This window comes from Cavia porcellus, unplaced genomic scaffold (assembly GCF_034190915.1).
Source record: "Cavia porcellus strain 051 isolate PalLab524CR breed Dunkin Hartley unplaced genomic scaffold, mCavPor4.1 scaffold_8, whole genome shotgun sequence".
In the NCBI taxonomy this organism is placed as follows: Eukaryota; Metazoa; Chordata; class Mammalia; order Rodentia; family Caviidae; genus Cavia; species Cavia porcellus.
In genome coordinates this window covers 78,973,283-78,989,296 of record NW_026947491.1, presented here as the reverse complement: position 1 = coordinate 78,989,296, position 16,014 = coordinate 78,973,283, and the positions used below count along the sequence as shown (strand labels likewise).

At 38.3% G+C, this 16,014-nt stretch overlaps 1 protein-coding gene across 6 annotated transcripts in view; it reads left to right on the top strand.

Moving 5' to 3' along the window:
* The window catches only part of Kitlg (KIT ligand), a 76,180-nt gene that overhangs the window by 34,133 nt on the left and 26,033 nt on the right, over window positions 1-16,014 (top strand). For all 6 annotated transcript variants that reach the window (XM_063255279.1, XM_013159350.3, XM_013159348.2 and 3 more), the window contains one exon: window positions 8,996-9,058. In XM_063255279.1, coding sequence (XP_063111349.1) covers window positions 8,996-9,058 — 63 coding nt within the window. The remainder of the gene's footprint in view (window positions 1-8,995; window positions 9,059-16,014) is intronic.

Genomic DNA, 16,014 nt, shown 5'->3' with positions numbered 1-16,014 from the left:
GTTATGTTAGGATGCTGGATATGGAAGGAAATTTAGAGGCAATCAAAACAAAGTATTTTATAAATAAATAAGAAAACAAACCCAAGAGTGGTGAAACTCAGCTGTGGTCCCATTATAGTGTGATCCAACTTACCAGTGCTGTGTTTTCAGGAAGAGTTTCAAGCCAGCTTCCAAAGCCTACCATGATGTACTGTGGTATTAGTGACATGTGTTTACATATTGGAGTTTCCAAATAAAACTTGGTTTGCAAAAAGATCCAAGCCTATGAAAGAATGCTTGGAAGCTAGAGTTGGTGGAGTATCACTGAGAACCATTCAATTCCAGTATCTAAAGCTACATATCTAAGATACAACTATAAGGTTAGCAGTATAGAAACACTGGCTCTCAAACTTGTGGAAATATGATTTAGGAACCTTAATATTTTCCAGCAGCATCGAACAAAGCAATAATTTGCACACTAATTTCAAGATGGGTTAAGCCATAATACTTAGAGGGTAGTCAGGTTTGGTTTTTTTTGTTTTTTTTTTTTCATGTTCGAAATGAAGCTAAGTGTTTCTGTTCTAACCCATTAATATTGCTAACACAAACAACACACGTGGTGGTTTAATTTTATGGATACACATAAATGTAGAATTTTGCTAAAGAGTGGTGAGGCCAGGCACCTTGAGGGATGTGGGTCATACCTTGTTAGAATGCCAGCTGTACTCTTATTCCCTAGCTGGGTCACCTTCAACAAATTACTGAGTTTTTCTGGAGCTCAAAATCCTGATTTTAAAATGAGAAGCCTGGACATGATCAGTAGTTCCTAATCCAGGATTCACAAAGTTCCAATGCTTGCCCTTGTAACTCTGAATTTTGTCTTTATACCTTGATTTCCTTTTCCTGGGTAAAAAATACTTAGCTCTTTCATCCTTTTCCAGAGAGGTCTGTGACCCCAAAGAAGGTAATGACTAGAGAATTTGGGGAGTACTTCTCAGCTGTGAATTCTGTTCATTAATATTGTTTCTTCAAGTCGTGCCTCTTGAATAATTCAGTAATGTCTGGACTAAAGGTGGTGCAGAATGAGAAGCATTTGCTCAGCATACCCTTGGTACATTTTGTTTGACAGGAAGAAAGTGAGTTGACAAGGTGGTTTGCTCCCCCCCCCCATGTGCTCACAGTAATTCCATCAGTTTAGATCATCCCTTTGCCTTCTCTATCAGTTGTGCCCTTGAATTAGGTGGCAAATTGCATGGTGCCCACAACCAAGTCTGTTTGCTTGGGGTGATTCTCATGTCACAGAAGCACATGATCTATGGCTTTACATTATTTTTTTTATAACTTCTTCTCGGACACTTCGTACTCTCCTACTGTCCCCATGGTTTTTATTTGAAATCCTCTGGCATGTTTACTTAGCATAATAGTTCATTTATTTACAGAACATTTTGCTTTGTTTCTGAAAAATGTTGCAAGACTTGTTTTAAATGGCAAATGCAGACCTATCTAAGGAAAGAGTCAAGTGTCTGGGAAGAGAAGGAATAAAATTTTAAATGCCTGTGTCCATTGGTAGGCTACGGCTTTTAACATTTGTCAATGTTCATGTGAAAGATGAACACAAATACTGAAATAGTTTTGAGTTTGTTTTTCCCTTTTGTGCTCCCTGGTCTTCATTGCAATTATTTTTTTTTTCTTCATTTGGAGGAATTTAATGTGACTTTCTTGCTTTTAAAAAATATTTTTATCTGTTTAGTAATGATTTATTCTTTTCAAAATGTTTTTGAAGGTAAATTGCCCTCCCATTCCTTGAAATTGCATTCTTCAAGGTCAGTCTACAAATCAGTAGGATAGAATTGAAACAAAGGAGTCCATGGTTTTCCTGGTCCTGTCATAGCCACTTACTTGAAATCAGTTACATTAATATACAGCCTTTGGAGGTCATCATAACAAGAGGTGGTAAATATAGTTGAGATAACAAATTTTCACACTTTGGACATTTTTCATTGATTCTTGTTTTTATTCTTCTTCAAGTAGTATATATTTCTAATTGAATTACCTTTGCATTAAAGTGAAGAATTAAAGTCTCTGAATGTCTTCATTTCTAGATGAATTCTAAACTTCTGTTCAAATTACCTACACTGTTTTCCCTTTGTTCTTTTACTATGAAAAAGCAATAGTTTGATAGATAAATAGGTTTAAAATCTTATTTTCGTTAGTTTTCAATATCAAGCATTTTAATTCCAGCCCCTGTGCTCAGAAGAAATTTCTTTATTTAAAACTAAATTTAGGCTATTGAGTATTTAAACAGAATATTGAAAGTAATATAAAAATCGTCTAGGCCATTTGTTATATTACTAAATACATCAATCTTATCATGAACAATTCTTCTTAAATCATTTCATAGTTACTTTGCTTGCTGCTGAGACCAAATACCTGAAACCCAAGGTTAAAGAAAGAAAAGTATATTTAGTTCATAGTTTGATGGGGTTTCAGCTCGTAGGTGGCTGGCTCCAAGGCCGGGTGGACTGGCACCATGGCAGAGGGGCATTGCAAAGGAGAAATAGTCCGTGGTGGGCAGAGGACGGTAAGGCGGCAGCCAGCAAGCAGCAAGTGATGACAGCAGCCCTGTCTCTGTCCTTTGATCTTATCCAGGCTGCCCACCAGAGGGTGAGGAGCACTCACATCCAAGGTGGAGCACCCCTAATCTTACCATCGCATCATGAATCTATCCCAGCATCACGTCCTGGATCTCAGCATCACACACTCTAGATCCAGCCACCTCTGAAAAGCCCCACCTACAACTGCTTGAGGTTTTGTGAGGACACCTAGATGTAAACTGTAACAAACCCTACAGTATGTCTCCTGCTCTGTAGTTTTAAAAGCATTAGCTGTGGTATGATTATCTAGACATCATACAGAGCATGTTGGTGGGTTATCTCTTTTAGGTTTCATGACTCTATGAAAGAATTATTTTTACTCCTAATTTATTGGTGGGAAGCTGTAATCTAATGATTAATCACCTGTCTGTTAGCACCAGGAAAATAGAAATCTGAGTAGAGATTTGAACCCATAACTGCCTGTCTTTGGAGCAGCAGAATCCAACTCATAATTTATAATGCCTTCCAACAGTGTGACATGGAAGTTTCAATTACAGTTTATGAATTACCATTATTTTGTTCAGTCCTGAGTATGCAGTCTTTTATTATGTTACTGTTATTAGGAAACTATTACAGGATAGAAGCTCGGTTAGTGGTACTTAATCAGAATCGTCATTACAATTTGTATATTGTGTATGTCCTAGTTCACTTTTGTTGCTAGTAACATAGAGCCACACACTGAGTGAGTTATAAAAGGGTTCAGCAGCCATGTGTGGTAGCTCTCACCTCTAATTCCAGCATGCTGGGAAGCTGAGTCGGGAGGATCACAGGTTTGAACCTGTAACATGTGAAGAACCTGGCTTCAATCGCCAGTATCACCAAAAAATAAATACAATGAGTTTTAGATTGGCTCGCAGTTCGGGTACACTTGTGATAAGGCTTGTGCTGGAATCCTGAACATGCACAGTGTGAGATGTCACAAGGTACAGATCAGGGAACCCAGAGAGATCTGGCTAAACTGGCTCTTACAGGACACCCACTTTCAAGACGGTCTATTAATCCAGTGCTTGCATGAGTAGATGAACCTATTCCTAGGGACAGATCATCAGTCACTCTTTTCATTGTCATTTTTTCTTGCTTACTTGCTTTTAAGCAAGGTCTTGCTGTCTAATCCAGACCTTGAACTTACTACATAGCCCAGGCTGACCTTGATCCTCCTGCCTCAGTTTCCCAAGTGCTGAGATTGCCACCAGGCCTGTCTTCTAATTATTCTTAAAAGTCCCACCTGGTCCCCTGCATTAGCATCTCATAATGGGGATTAAATTTGAACACTGATTTTGAGGGGATAGATCATATTAAATCCATAGTGCTGGGAGATACTCCAGAAAAATTTTTATTCCTTCTGTTTGAAAAGAAATGAGGTCTCTGCCACTAGTTAGGTATTTTCCACAAAAGTTAAGAAAGATGATCTAGAAAAGTCTTCTAGAGATGTCATCTTAATTTTTTTGAATCATGCATTATAAAAAAGTACGTAGGCACTTTTGAAAATTAAAGGCAATCCATTGACCTAGTGAGTTAGATTTTTTAAAAAGTCAGTGCTAGCAGAAGATAATTTATCAAAAGAAACAAAAAAATGCCTATATTACAATGATGATGATGATGATGATGATGATGATGATGATGATGATGATGGCAAGGTCTTGCTGTATAGTTCAGGCCAGACCTCAACTCATTATGGACCCCAGACTGGACACAAACTCATGGTGATCCTCCTGTCTCAGCCTCTACGATCCTATGATTATAAACTTGTGCCACCAGGCTCAGCCTCATGTATTATTTCTGAAGGCTGCACAAGAAGCATTAGACAAGATCTTTATACTTTTCTGAGGCTGAAACTGAAAACCATGCATTCAGTTCCCAGAAAGACTCAGATTTTCTGCGCAGAGCACTTGCTAGGTGGTGTCGAGGGGCTCATGCTACTGATTCTTCCCTTGGATGTGAGAGAGTGAATGGGACCTAAAGGTCTCCCACAAGTGCCCAAGCAACCCCTAATTTCATGAGATTTAGGAATCTCAAGGACATTCAAATCACAAGGCCCGGAGATTTCAGTTCGGTGACTTAGAGAGGGAGTTAAGTGTTCTGATGTTCAGTTCTTTGTCCTGCGTCCAAATACCTGCAGGGAATGGTATGCAGCCAGTGCTTGTTTGGCTTGCAGAGCCTCTCTCTTGGCTGAGTTTCTAGCATTTCCGAATGCTGTTCTTCTGTGCAGTTTTTTCCAGCGTCACTGACTATGGTCAGTCCTCAGCAGACCCAAAGAGCAGGGCAATGGTGACCTTCTAGCAAAGTTACCCTGTCGCTAAGTAACTTGCTCTTGCAGTTTCATACATGTTACAAACACTGGCCTCCTTGCCCTTTGTGTCAAGCCCATTGGAATGATTTGACCTTTAGTAAAATTTCCCATCAGTTAACTTGTACACTTTATCCTGAACTGATTCCAGTAGAATAGATTTGTTTTCAAAGTAGGTAGCTTTAGTTATTTACTCACTTAAAGATATCAACAGCATATCTCCCTGGAATCCAGACCAGCCTCCTGCTTTGCCATAGACTTCTAATATCTGTATAATATGTAGCATATATGCAGGACTTTCCTAGTGGTCTTGTAACTTTTTGCCCCTCTCTGTTCTCTTCTTGCTCCAATCCATCATTCCAAGCTAATCTTTTCAAATTCACTTTCACTGTTTTCAGTCTTTGTTTATTATTTACTTAGTTGGTTTTAGGTTTTTTGAGACAGAGTCTCACTACATAGTTCAGGCTGATCTTAAAGTTACTACATAGCCCAGTCTGGCCTCAAACTCACAGCAGTCCTCCTGCCTCAGCCTCCCAAGGGCTGGGATTACAGGTGTGCATCACCACACCTTAGTTCTTCATCTCATCCTGCCCTCCCCTGCTTACTGTATTTACTGTTCCACCGCTGCTCTTAGGAGAAATCAAACAAGAGGACTTTTAGTAACTATCTGGCTCACCTTTCTTATTTTACAGGGCAGGAATAGGTCCCTAGGGATGATGGGACTAGCTGAGTGCCTTTCTATAGGACTCTGGTGTTAGAACTGTTCCTGGTGAACCTTGCTGCCTCCCATTAGAACTTCTCGGTCCAGCATTCCAAAGCCTCTCTTTAATGTGGCTTTCCTGATGTATTTCTTATGTCTTATCCATTTGATCTCTCTAAAACACCCCGAGCTTCAGTTCTTTGCCTTTGCCTATGACCTTCTCTATTTAGAATGTCCATTCCGTAACATCTAACACTCATAAACACTCACACACATTCCCACGCTGTGCCTAACGACTTGGCATTTCATATGTCTTATGTAACCTTTATAGATCCATCAACTAGATTCTATTATGATTCCTCTTTTACACACATGGAAATGCAGATGAAGTGATTTGTCCGAGACTCTGCAGGACCAGGTTCCATCCAATGCAGGCACTTTGTCTCCAGAAGCTGTGCTGTTGGTGCCAGCATCAAACTCAGTGCCTCGGAGAAACATCTGTGTTATAGGCCAAAAGGTTCCTCTGCTTGGAAAACTTTCCTCAGTGATCAATATGCATCAGGGAAGCCGAACTTACAGGAAGGCTCTTTCTGAGTGCTATTCCATACACTGTAAGTGCTTAGAAAGTAATATATTAATTCACAAAGTGACTTCTTCTAAATTCTCTTCCAGATGTAATGTCAGTAAAGAAAAGGGAGTCAGGGTATGCATTGTACTTTTGCATCATCACTCTTGTTGCCTGTGGCTTTGGAAATGCATTTAACTTTCCTGACCCTCCCGGTCTTCATTTGTAAATAGGTTTAATAAGATAAACCTTGTGGGGATGTGGTAGAGACGATATATGATTTCATATTTGGCAATATTTCAAATTGTCAAATATGTTTTAAAAAATAGTATTATCATTCAGTCCTGCTACAAAATAAATATCTGTGAATCATCTTCATATGGAAAGACGTACCCCTGCATCCCCCACAGCGATAGAAGTGTGGAGATTCCAGGATCACTGTCAAAGAATTTGTAGGGTGTCTTTGCTTCTTTGAACTGATTTTTATATATAAATTCTTCATAAAATGGAATTAGCCAGCATATCCCTGACATTCTTCTCTGTTGTTTAGATTGCTGATCCGAAATTTTATAAATAGTAATTCAGCTTATATTTTTAAAGTAACTCTTAAGAAGAGGCTAGTCATTAAGCGGTTTGAGTGTAGAAAGCAGGCCTCTTCTTGCCGCATTTTTGCATGTGTTGTGCCTGGATCATGAAAGCAGCCGTTCAGCGTCCTATTTCAGCTTTCACGCCTGTGAAGGTGTCTGATTATGTCTTTGCCTCTAGAGCTTGCGATACATGACTGGGCCACTTGGCTTTGCAAAGACGGGGATGAATATTAAGAAGACAAAAGAAATTGGGGAGGCAGGGTGGGCAGCTGGACTGAAAGGAAGAAGTCAAGGGGAAAGAGCAAGACAGCAGCTGAAGAGGGTGAAAAATGAAAATGCCACCCTCTGAGCCACCCAGATGCGTTTCCAGGAGGCAGCCAGAATTCTGCTGTTTTACTGGAGATGGTGTGGAGAGTGATAATGCTATGAGGTCACAGGTGGAAAATAGTCCATGCGAGTGTCTGTAGAGGATGAAAATGTGTGGCAGAGCCCAGGGCCCGTGGAGGCTTTGCTGTTAGTGGGGCCCAGATTCTGTACCAGGTTTAACACCTCTTGGCTATGTAATTTTAGTCATATTACTTGACCCCTTTGAGCCTCAATTTTTCACCTGTAAACAGAGATACTGATTCAGCCAGATCTAAAGATTGGTTTGATGTGTGACATATGCCCTTAAAGAGCACTGTGCCTGGCACATAGCAAATATGCAACAAGTATTAGACACTTATTAGTTTTGCTTTATCAAGCGACCTGAAGAAAGAGCAGATGGACCAAGTGTGTTAGCTCAAGGTCCAGCCGAGTGAGAGGTTCCCACTGGAAGTGGTAGGTGGACAGTGGGACCAGCTACTGCTTTGGCTCCTTTTGCATATTTAGTCTTTGCTGGATTCTTTGCTCTCCAGGTTGTTCTCAGATTCTAGAAGTTATTGGCAAAACCAAGAAGCCAAAATGTGGTTTATATTATGGAAGGCTGGTAGGAGGAGATGATCTAGTTTTGTAAACACCCATATGATTTAAACTTCCTATGGATAAAATGAAGTTTTTAGAGACAGGCAGAATGGAGTCACCTTTGCTACCTTTGTTTTAGTTACTTTTCCTGTTGGTAGGACAAAAAATGCAGCACCTACAACTTAGAGGAGGAAATGTTTATGACACAAATTTCAGTTCCTGGTTGGCAAACTCCAAAGAAGAAACGGCATGACAGCAGGGTTGGATAAAGAGGAGCTCCTGGCTTCATGGCAGCCAGGGAGCAGATAGAGGAGAAGGGAAGAGAGGAAGGTGATACACCCTTCGGGGTCATATCCCCCATTGACCTGGCTCTTCTTACCAGGTTTCTGCCCCTGAAACCTTTCAAAAATGCCCACCTAAGGTCACACGAGGCTTTGGGGGTTATCTATACAAACCATAACAGCCTTTAGAATCATTCCCCTATTTAGGTCTCAGTAAAGGATAATTGAATATTTACAATATATCTGGCACATTCACTTAACAAATAAATTATTATTTGACATAAGTAGCTAAATCTCCATTTTACAAATGAGGAAAACCAAGTTACAGAGTTTAATTGGTTTCTAAATCCCAGGTTCCAAGTCCATTGTGTATTCTTTTATGCCAGAATGACCAACATAAATAAAGTTAGATATTTTTAAGGCTTTTAAGGAACGTAGGCAAATATTTGAGGGATCTTAAGGGGTCAGCCCAAGGTAAGTGGATTAAGTTATATCACAAACTTAATCTTTCTAAATTATTTAACTTATAAAGCATTTACATTGAGAAACTAGCAGTCTATTGAAGTTTCAGGGACTTTTTAGGATCAGTGTAGAATAGTACTTTCCCAACTTGAGCTTGCACCAGAATCTCTTAGAGGACTTCAGGAAAATTGAGTAAGTCTGATACGACCAGAGAATAGCATTTCTAGACGGTTCTCTGTTGATACTGACACCTCACTTTGAGTCACTGACAAGAAAAGCACATTTTATTGCTAATTATATGGAAAGACAGGTTGGAAAATAGTGCTAGAAGAATTCCAGATCTGGAGCTGGAAGCTGAAGTTTGTATGAAGTTTCTAAAACAGTTTGAGAGCCATAAGTTTCATATTACTACTTATTTTGTTTTGGAGGTGCATTTGCCTGTAAGAGAAATAAAGAAATGGTAGGTGAACAGTATGGTGACTAATTGATGTTAATTGACATGTATGAAGCTTTAAAAATTTTTTTTTCATCTTTGTAGGTAGCGAATCTTCCAAAAGATTATCTGATAACCCTCAACTATGTCACCGGGATGGACGTTTTGGTATGTACATTTTGTTTTAATGCCCGACAGTAGAGATAAGATCATTCATATTGAGATAAGGAATTATCTGCTGTTTAGGACTTTGCTGGTTTGAAGAAAGTATCTTGGAACTTGACCTGCAGTGTTTTTTCTCAAACATCTGTTATATTTTATCAGTGAGCATTTCAGGACATGATACTACTAAAGTAAATAAAATTAGTTTTAGACCTAAGCTGTAGATTCTTTTTTTCTCTCAGTCTTCCTCAAAAAGATCTGCTGATAAAACTATATAAATTCTTATATCTGTCTCTTTCATTCCAATTTAATTTGAGAACACAAAATATTTTATCTATGAACTTAGTGCAATAGATTCTTGGAAACTTACAATAAAAATATGTGGTCACCATTACAGCACTGTATTATTGAAACCAAGAGTTGTAATTAATTTTCTTATTGCATGCAGTATTATCAGAGTTCATACATGAAATAATATTTCAATCAAAAAATAATGTAGTATGTATTATTCTCATCAGAAAGCTTTATCAAACCTTACCCCATTTTGCAATATTTGCTTCAAATATATCCCCTAAGCATTAAATATTGTAACTATAGCCTGGTATGTGTTCCTGCCCTGTTTCCATTACTCCTCACTGTGTGGCTCAGTAGTAATAATTTTTTGAGCTATGGTTTTTCATTTCAGTGCACGTTTTCAGGTGTTGAGCTAGGTACAGCATCCCCTGGAGATTCATAGTAACTCTGCGTGCTTTTAATTTAAAGTATTCATCTCTATGTAAGATATCAAACATTTGCTATTTTTAAAATTGCATGTTAATGCTGTTCTACTGTAAAGATCACTTTGCAACTTGACAACCTTTTTAATGTGCCATTTCATGCTGATTCATTATAACTATTGTGATTCTGGAGTAAATGTAAAACCATTTGGAGTACTTTCTTCTCTGCAACTATCATCATTCCAGAAGTTTCCACATACTCATGACTTACAGACTTTATGCAAGCTATTCTGAGTAATTTTGTGGGCCAGTCAGCCAAAATTAAAAGCATTGTAAGTGCATCACTGGTGTGCTTTGAAACATGGCTTTTGTTTCAAGAGACCGCTCCTGAATGGATGGTTCTGTTTCTTTCATTAAGAGCTGCCTGAAGCTCTTGAGAAATCCTTAGAACATGTAATCTTCATATTGAAACAGTTATCTTAAGGCTTGAGGTCAAAGTCTTAAGGTAGGGAAAGTTCCTTGAAAATAGAAATGTAAAAATTACAGCAATCTGAAAGATAATTCATCCAGTCATCTGATTACTCATTCTGCAAGTTTTTGGTTAAGTATTTGGCTAGACAGTTTAAGAAATGTTCTGTATTACGTGTACCCTTACACCGCTTTGGTCTGTTTTGTGTTTTTCTCTTTTTCCTCTTAAATAAAAAAAAAAAAAAAAAGAAACACCACACTTTCTACTAGAAAATGACCTTGTATGTTTAAAAATGTTAGTAATAATGAGAAAGATATTACTTGGCCTTTCATAACACTTTGCCATTTGCAGGATGATTTCACATAGTTTTTCCCTTGAATGATTTAGAAAAACTGTAGAATAGCTATTATTATTTCTGTCTAACAAATGACATCATGGGGTATACAGCCCTGAACTATTTTGCCTGAAGTTGTACAACTAGAAAGTGACAGTCTTAAAAAGAGCCCCCCAGGCCATCTGACTCTTAATCCAGAGTTGCAGAAAATAGAGACCTGAATAATTACAATGCCAAGAAGTGTTGGGACACTTCTAGGTAATGAAGACACAGCCCATCTCCTGACTACAGCAGTCTTTAGGATGGTGGTTGCCAGAGGTACTTAAGAAATTCTGCTGCTGTTTCCAAAACAAGTGTTAAGCAGTAAATAACCAAATAGATTTTTTCAATGCTAGTATCATCATAGATGTTGTTAAATTGTTGGTTTCAGTATTGGCTGTTGCAAATAAGCAAAAATCAGGCTTGTAAAAATAAAGCCAATTTTTTTTGCCATGTATTTTGTGCATGCTTTTATAGTTCAGAAAAGTTGCTATTATTTGATTTTGGCATACAGTCCTTGAATTACTCAAGAAACATTGTTCTTGGCCAACATACTTGGCAAGAAGAGCAACCCCATGCGTAGGGCTATGGGCGGTAAGTGGGGTCTCTCCTTTTGATTTACCATCCTTTAAAAGTGTTAATCTCTGCCCAGACCAGAGGGGTTTCCCAGTAGAGAGGGCTGTGATTATTTGTCACTGGTCAGAGTCCCAGCTGCTTTATCTTTTCTCTTGAAACAAAAGAGGGTGGAGTGAAAGTGGCAGCCAGGAAGATTTCCTGGAGCAAAAGCAATAACATTTTGCCAGAGGTGTGGGACAGAAGAAAGCTCCAGATAGGATACAGTTATTTTTCTTCCTTTTGTTTTAAAACTCTGCTAAATCACCCTGAAAAATGGCATCTATTTTCCCAAGGGCCTTCTGAGAAAATGACCTGCCAGATTCTCACAAATAGCAAGTTATAATCAACCAGTTGGTATTTAAACTCAGTGATAATCACCAATGCTATTTTAAAATCTTCCAAACTGTAATATTGCCAGATGGTTAAGAATTCCTTAAGTTTATAACCTGAAAAATGCCTAGATGTTTCTGGTCCTTTTCATTTACCAGTAACATTATTGTAGAAAAAAACAAAAACTGACTTGCTGAATTTGTGTCACACATCTGCGTTCATTCTAATGTTTATAACATAAACAATGAGTTTTTTGTTGTAGATAAATTTCTTCATCAGTTTCTGAAATAAATTATTTACACACAGTTTTCTTTTTTTTTTTTTTTTTTTTTTTTTTTTCTTTTTTTTTTATTGGTACCAGGGATCGAACTCGCAACTGCCTGCTTGTAAGGCAGGTGCTTATGCCGCTGAGCTAAATCCCCAGCCCCATACACACAGTTTTCTTTAGCTTTTTGTTTCTAAATAATTTTGAATTTATAAAAAAGTAATGAGAATATTCAAAGGACACCATATATTTTTAATATAAATGCATCTATTTTAACATTCTACCTCATTTATTTTACCAATTTCTTTCTTTCCCTATGTGTGTATATATTTTTATTTTTATGAATCCATGGTTCAGTTGTATACATCATGGCCATTTCACTCTAAATACTTCCACATTTCATGAATGAAAAATATTTCTCTTATTTAATTACACTACATTTGCAACATTAGTAAATTATTTAGCAATAATTCTGACACTTTGACCTATTGCCTATATTTTGATTGTTTTAAACTTTTGCATTTATTTTCCTTTGGTACAAGATTTGATCTAGGATTATGAATTACATTTTGATATATGAACAAGGGTTGCCCAAAAAATTGGATGCCTTGTGCAGGCAATATGTTAGCTTTTTTGTTTTGCTGAAACACATACTTGACACCCAAGTTACAGTAGGAAAGGTTCTCTAGGCCACCACCATTCTGGAACATGATCCTCTGGGGCTGTCTTTTCATAGCAAAGTATTTCACCTTTGCCCCTCTAAAGATTAGATAAAAGGTAGAGTCTTGCTGTTTCTTGTGATACCTTCAGGCCATCTTTTTTATTCTCTTGTTCTTTTTCAGCAGTCAAGATCTCTTCTGCTCTATCTTTGCAGTTCACAGCTTTAATTGAACTTCCTTTCTGACAAAATTATATGGTTTAAATAATTCTTTGCTCTTTATTTTCAACATAAATCTGGCTAAGAGCCCCCAGCAGTAGCCATGACTTTGCCATAATTTAGACTGCTTTGAAATTTCTTTTGCCAGATTTATTAATCAACTGTCCTTAATTTTCAGTCACAGGCAAAGTCTCTGGATATAAGCACAATGCAGAAAAACTTTCTGCTAAATAATATACGCATTTTCTGGAGTCTAACAGTCAGTACAGTCCTTTTTCTCAGCAGAAACTTCCCAAGCCTGGTTTTTACCAGCATCACTTCTGTCAGCATTCTAGTCTTCTAAACTCTGACCATGATTTCCCATCAAGTATAGCCTAAGTTGTTTCACCTATAATTTTTGGTCAGCAACTCAGAACCTTTCTAAACTTATTTTGCAAGCCAGTCTCAAAAGCTCTCAAACTGCATTGTCAGGTATAATCACCTTAGTGACCCCACTCCTGGTACCAAATTTTGTTTTGTCTTATTGATGAGACAAAATGTATAGCATTCAGAGTTAAAGGAGGAAAGTTTTATTTAGCTCACAGTTTTTAGAGGTTTTAGTCTATAATTGACTGGCTCCATGGCAGGGTGGCATTCAGAACAATTCAGGCACAGTTCATGGTGGGCAGAAGGCAGCAAAACAACCAGATAAAGGACCTCGACAGTGTCTTTTTGCCCCTTATATCTTATCCAGGATACTTAAGGCAGATATCCTTGATAATCTTAATCCTAAGAGTACTTGAGTTTAGCATTGCACCATGAATCAATCTCAGCACCACACACTCAAGATCCAGCCATCTTTGAAAAAGCCCACTTTTGACTGCATGAGGCTTTGGAAGAACATGCAGACCCAAACTATAACAGTTACCTTACACATGATACGATACTTTACAGATGTAATTCAGATGAGAATTTTGAGTTAAGCAGATTATTTTGGATTAGCTGGGTGAGTATATTCTAATTTATGTGAATTTTTATAAAAGGGAAGCTGTTGTATCAGCACTAGAGAGAAAAGTTTGAAAATGTTACTCTTCTGGCTTGAAAGATGGAAAAAAGGTGATGAACCAAGCAAAACAATTGGCCTAGAGAAGCTGGAAAAGGCAAAGCAAAGAATTCTTCATGCAACATACAGAAGAAAGATAGCTTAATGATACCTGCTTTGTTCTTTTAACCACAATGGCTGTGAAATATGTTTGTGTTATAAGTCACCAACTTTGTGATAATTTATTATAGCAACAAAAGAAAACTAACAGGTTGTGTCTCTTTAGCTTCATTTAAGAATTTCTTAGTCTGTCTTTGTCTTTACAGCATTAAATTTTTGACTAAAATAACCCTTTCCTTGGTAAAGCATTTCTTTATCAGCCATCTGATTGGTGTTCCTTAATGATTCTATGGACCTTGTGCATTCCAAGCCTGGATGCTCTATACTGGATGATACCTGTTCAGATGATCATATCGAGGTGCATAAAATATCCTCTTTCCCCCTCACAAAAACTATGTCAATAACTATATGTATTTACTCATTGGCAATTTTAGGGGAGATTCTTTATGATCATATTAATATCTAAACATCCTGTCCATCAAATGTTCTCTGATAGATTTTAGCATTTATAGCGATTATACTTCAGCCCATCTTTACTGCTCTATCTTGGTCGGATTTTAATTAAGGGTGTTTTGTTTTGTTTTGGTGTTTCTTTTTCTTTCTTTCTTTTTTTGCCCTGAAGTTCAAACCCCATGCCTTGCAAATGCCAAGCATGTGTCCTAGCCCTGAGCGATGCATCTTCCTAGACACTCTGGTGTTTTTTTAGGCATGACTAAGTAAAAAGTTGACAGATCACATATAATATTACTCTCTCTCAGCCTCCCCGTGATCTTTCCTCTATGGTACCCTTCTCCGGTATACAGAAGTCCAATCCCTCCTTCTTCCACCTGGCTTTACTGACTCAGGTTCTCTTGCTTTCCTTCCCATTCCAAGATTTATTTGACTTTTTGACAGAATGACTTTCAAAAGTACATTTGTGTGTTTTATCCTTTTTTTTTTCATAACATCAAATGGCTTCCCATTCCTTCCTGAAAACAGGAAAAGGTGCTTCTTCAACAAGGCCTCCAAGACTCTTGATCTGACCCTCCAAGCTCCTTTTCAGATCTTCATCCTCATGTCCTTCTAGCTGCCTGCATTCCTCCTTATGGTGTCCTCTGTACCTGGAATTGTGATCAAACCCTTAGCTCCGCAAGTCTCAGTTTCCCTTCTCAAGGACGCTTTTCCTCACCTCCCTGATGATACCAGATCTTCCTATGGGAGAGACTTCCCAGAGCACTCCCCAGAGGATCGGTTTCCTGGTTGCTTGTCGGATTATTTAGTTTAAAATCTTCCACTTCATTACGAACTTCACAAAGGAAGAAACTAAATTCTCTTTGTTCTGTCTCACATCTGCAATGCCTAATAGATCACGGCCACTTCATAAATATTTGTTGAAAGACAGTGAAGAAAGGGAGGCAAGAAAAAGTTCCCTGATGTGTAATCACTTATAATTTCCCTAAGGCACACATTTAAGCTAAATATAGTCCACAGGCTGATTATGGCGGGATGAGTGCCCATGACATCACACAGTCTCAAACACAGCACTGCTGTCTTCTTTTGTATATGTGTGCATTTAATGAAAGATCCTAAGTGGAAGGATTGTATTATGTGATGGCTTTCATAAACTTTCTTTTCTGGTCCATCATTTAGTCATTTCTGAATTCAGGAGCTATCTTATTGTTACCATTTTCTGAAGGCTGCAAGCCAAATGCCCAAGGCTCTTGTTTACGCCTCTCCATAATCTCACCTTACACTGACCCCCTCATTTTAATTCAGTTGTTCCCATCACAGACTTGCCACCCTATCCAGATGCATCACTGCCTCGTAAAGTTATCCTGTTTATTCTCCACTCTCATGCTTTGCTGACTGCAGCCTTGCCAGTGGTGCCCCCACCATCTAATTCCAAATGTACCCCAGAATCATGGTGTATTTAGGAGCTGAATGCTCCAAGGTCAGCAGCTTTCCTTCCTCTTTTCTCTTCCTCCTCCCTCCACCCTTCTTTTCTTCTCCTCCTTCCTCGCCTTTTTCTCCTTCTTTCTCTCTTCCTTCCCATATCTTTTTTCTTCTACTCTTTCTCCTGCTCTTCCTCCTCTCCCTTTCCTTCTCTTTCTCTCTTTCTTCTCCCCCTCACTCCCTCCTCTCTCTCTCTCTCTCTCTCTCTCTCTCTCTCTCTCTCTCTCACTGGGAATTGAAACTT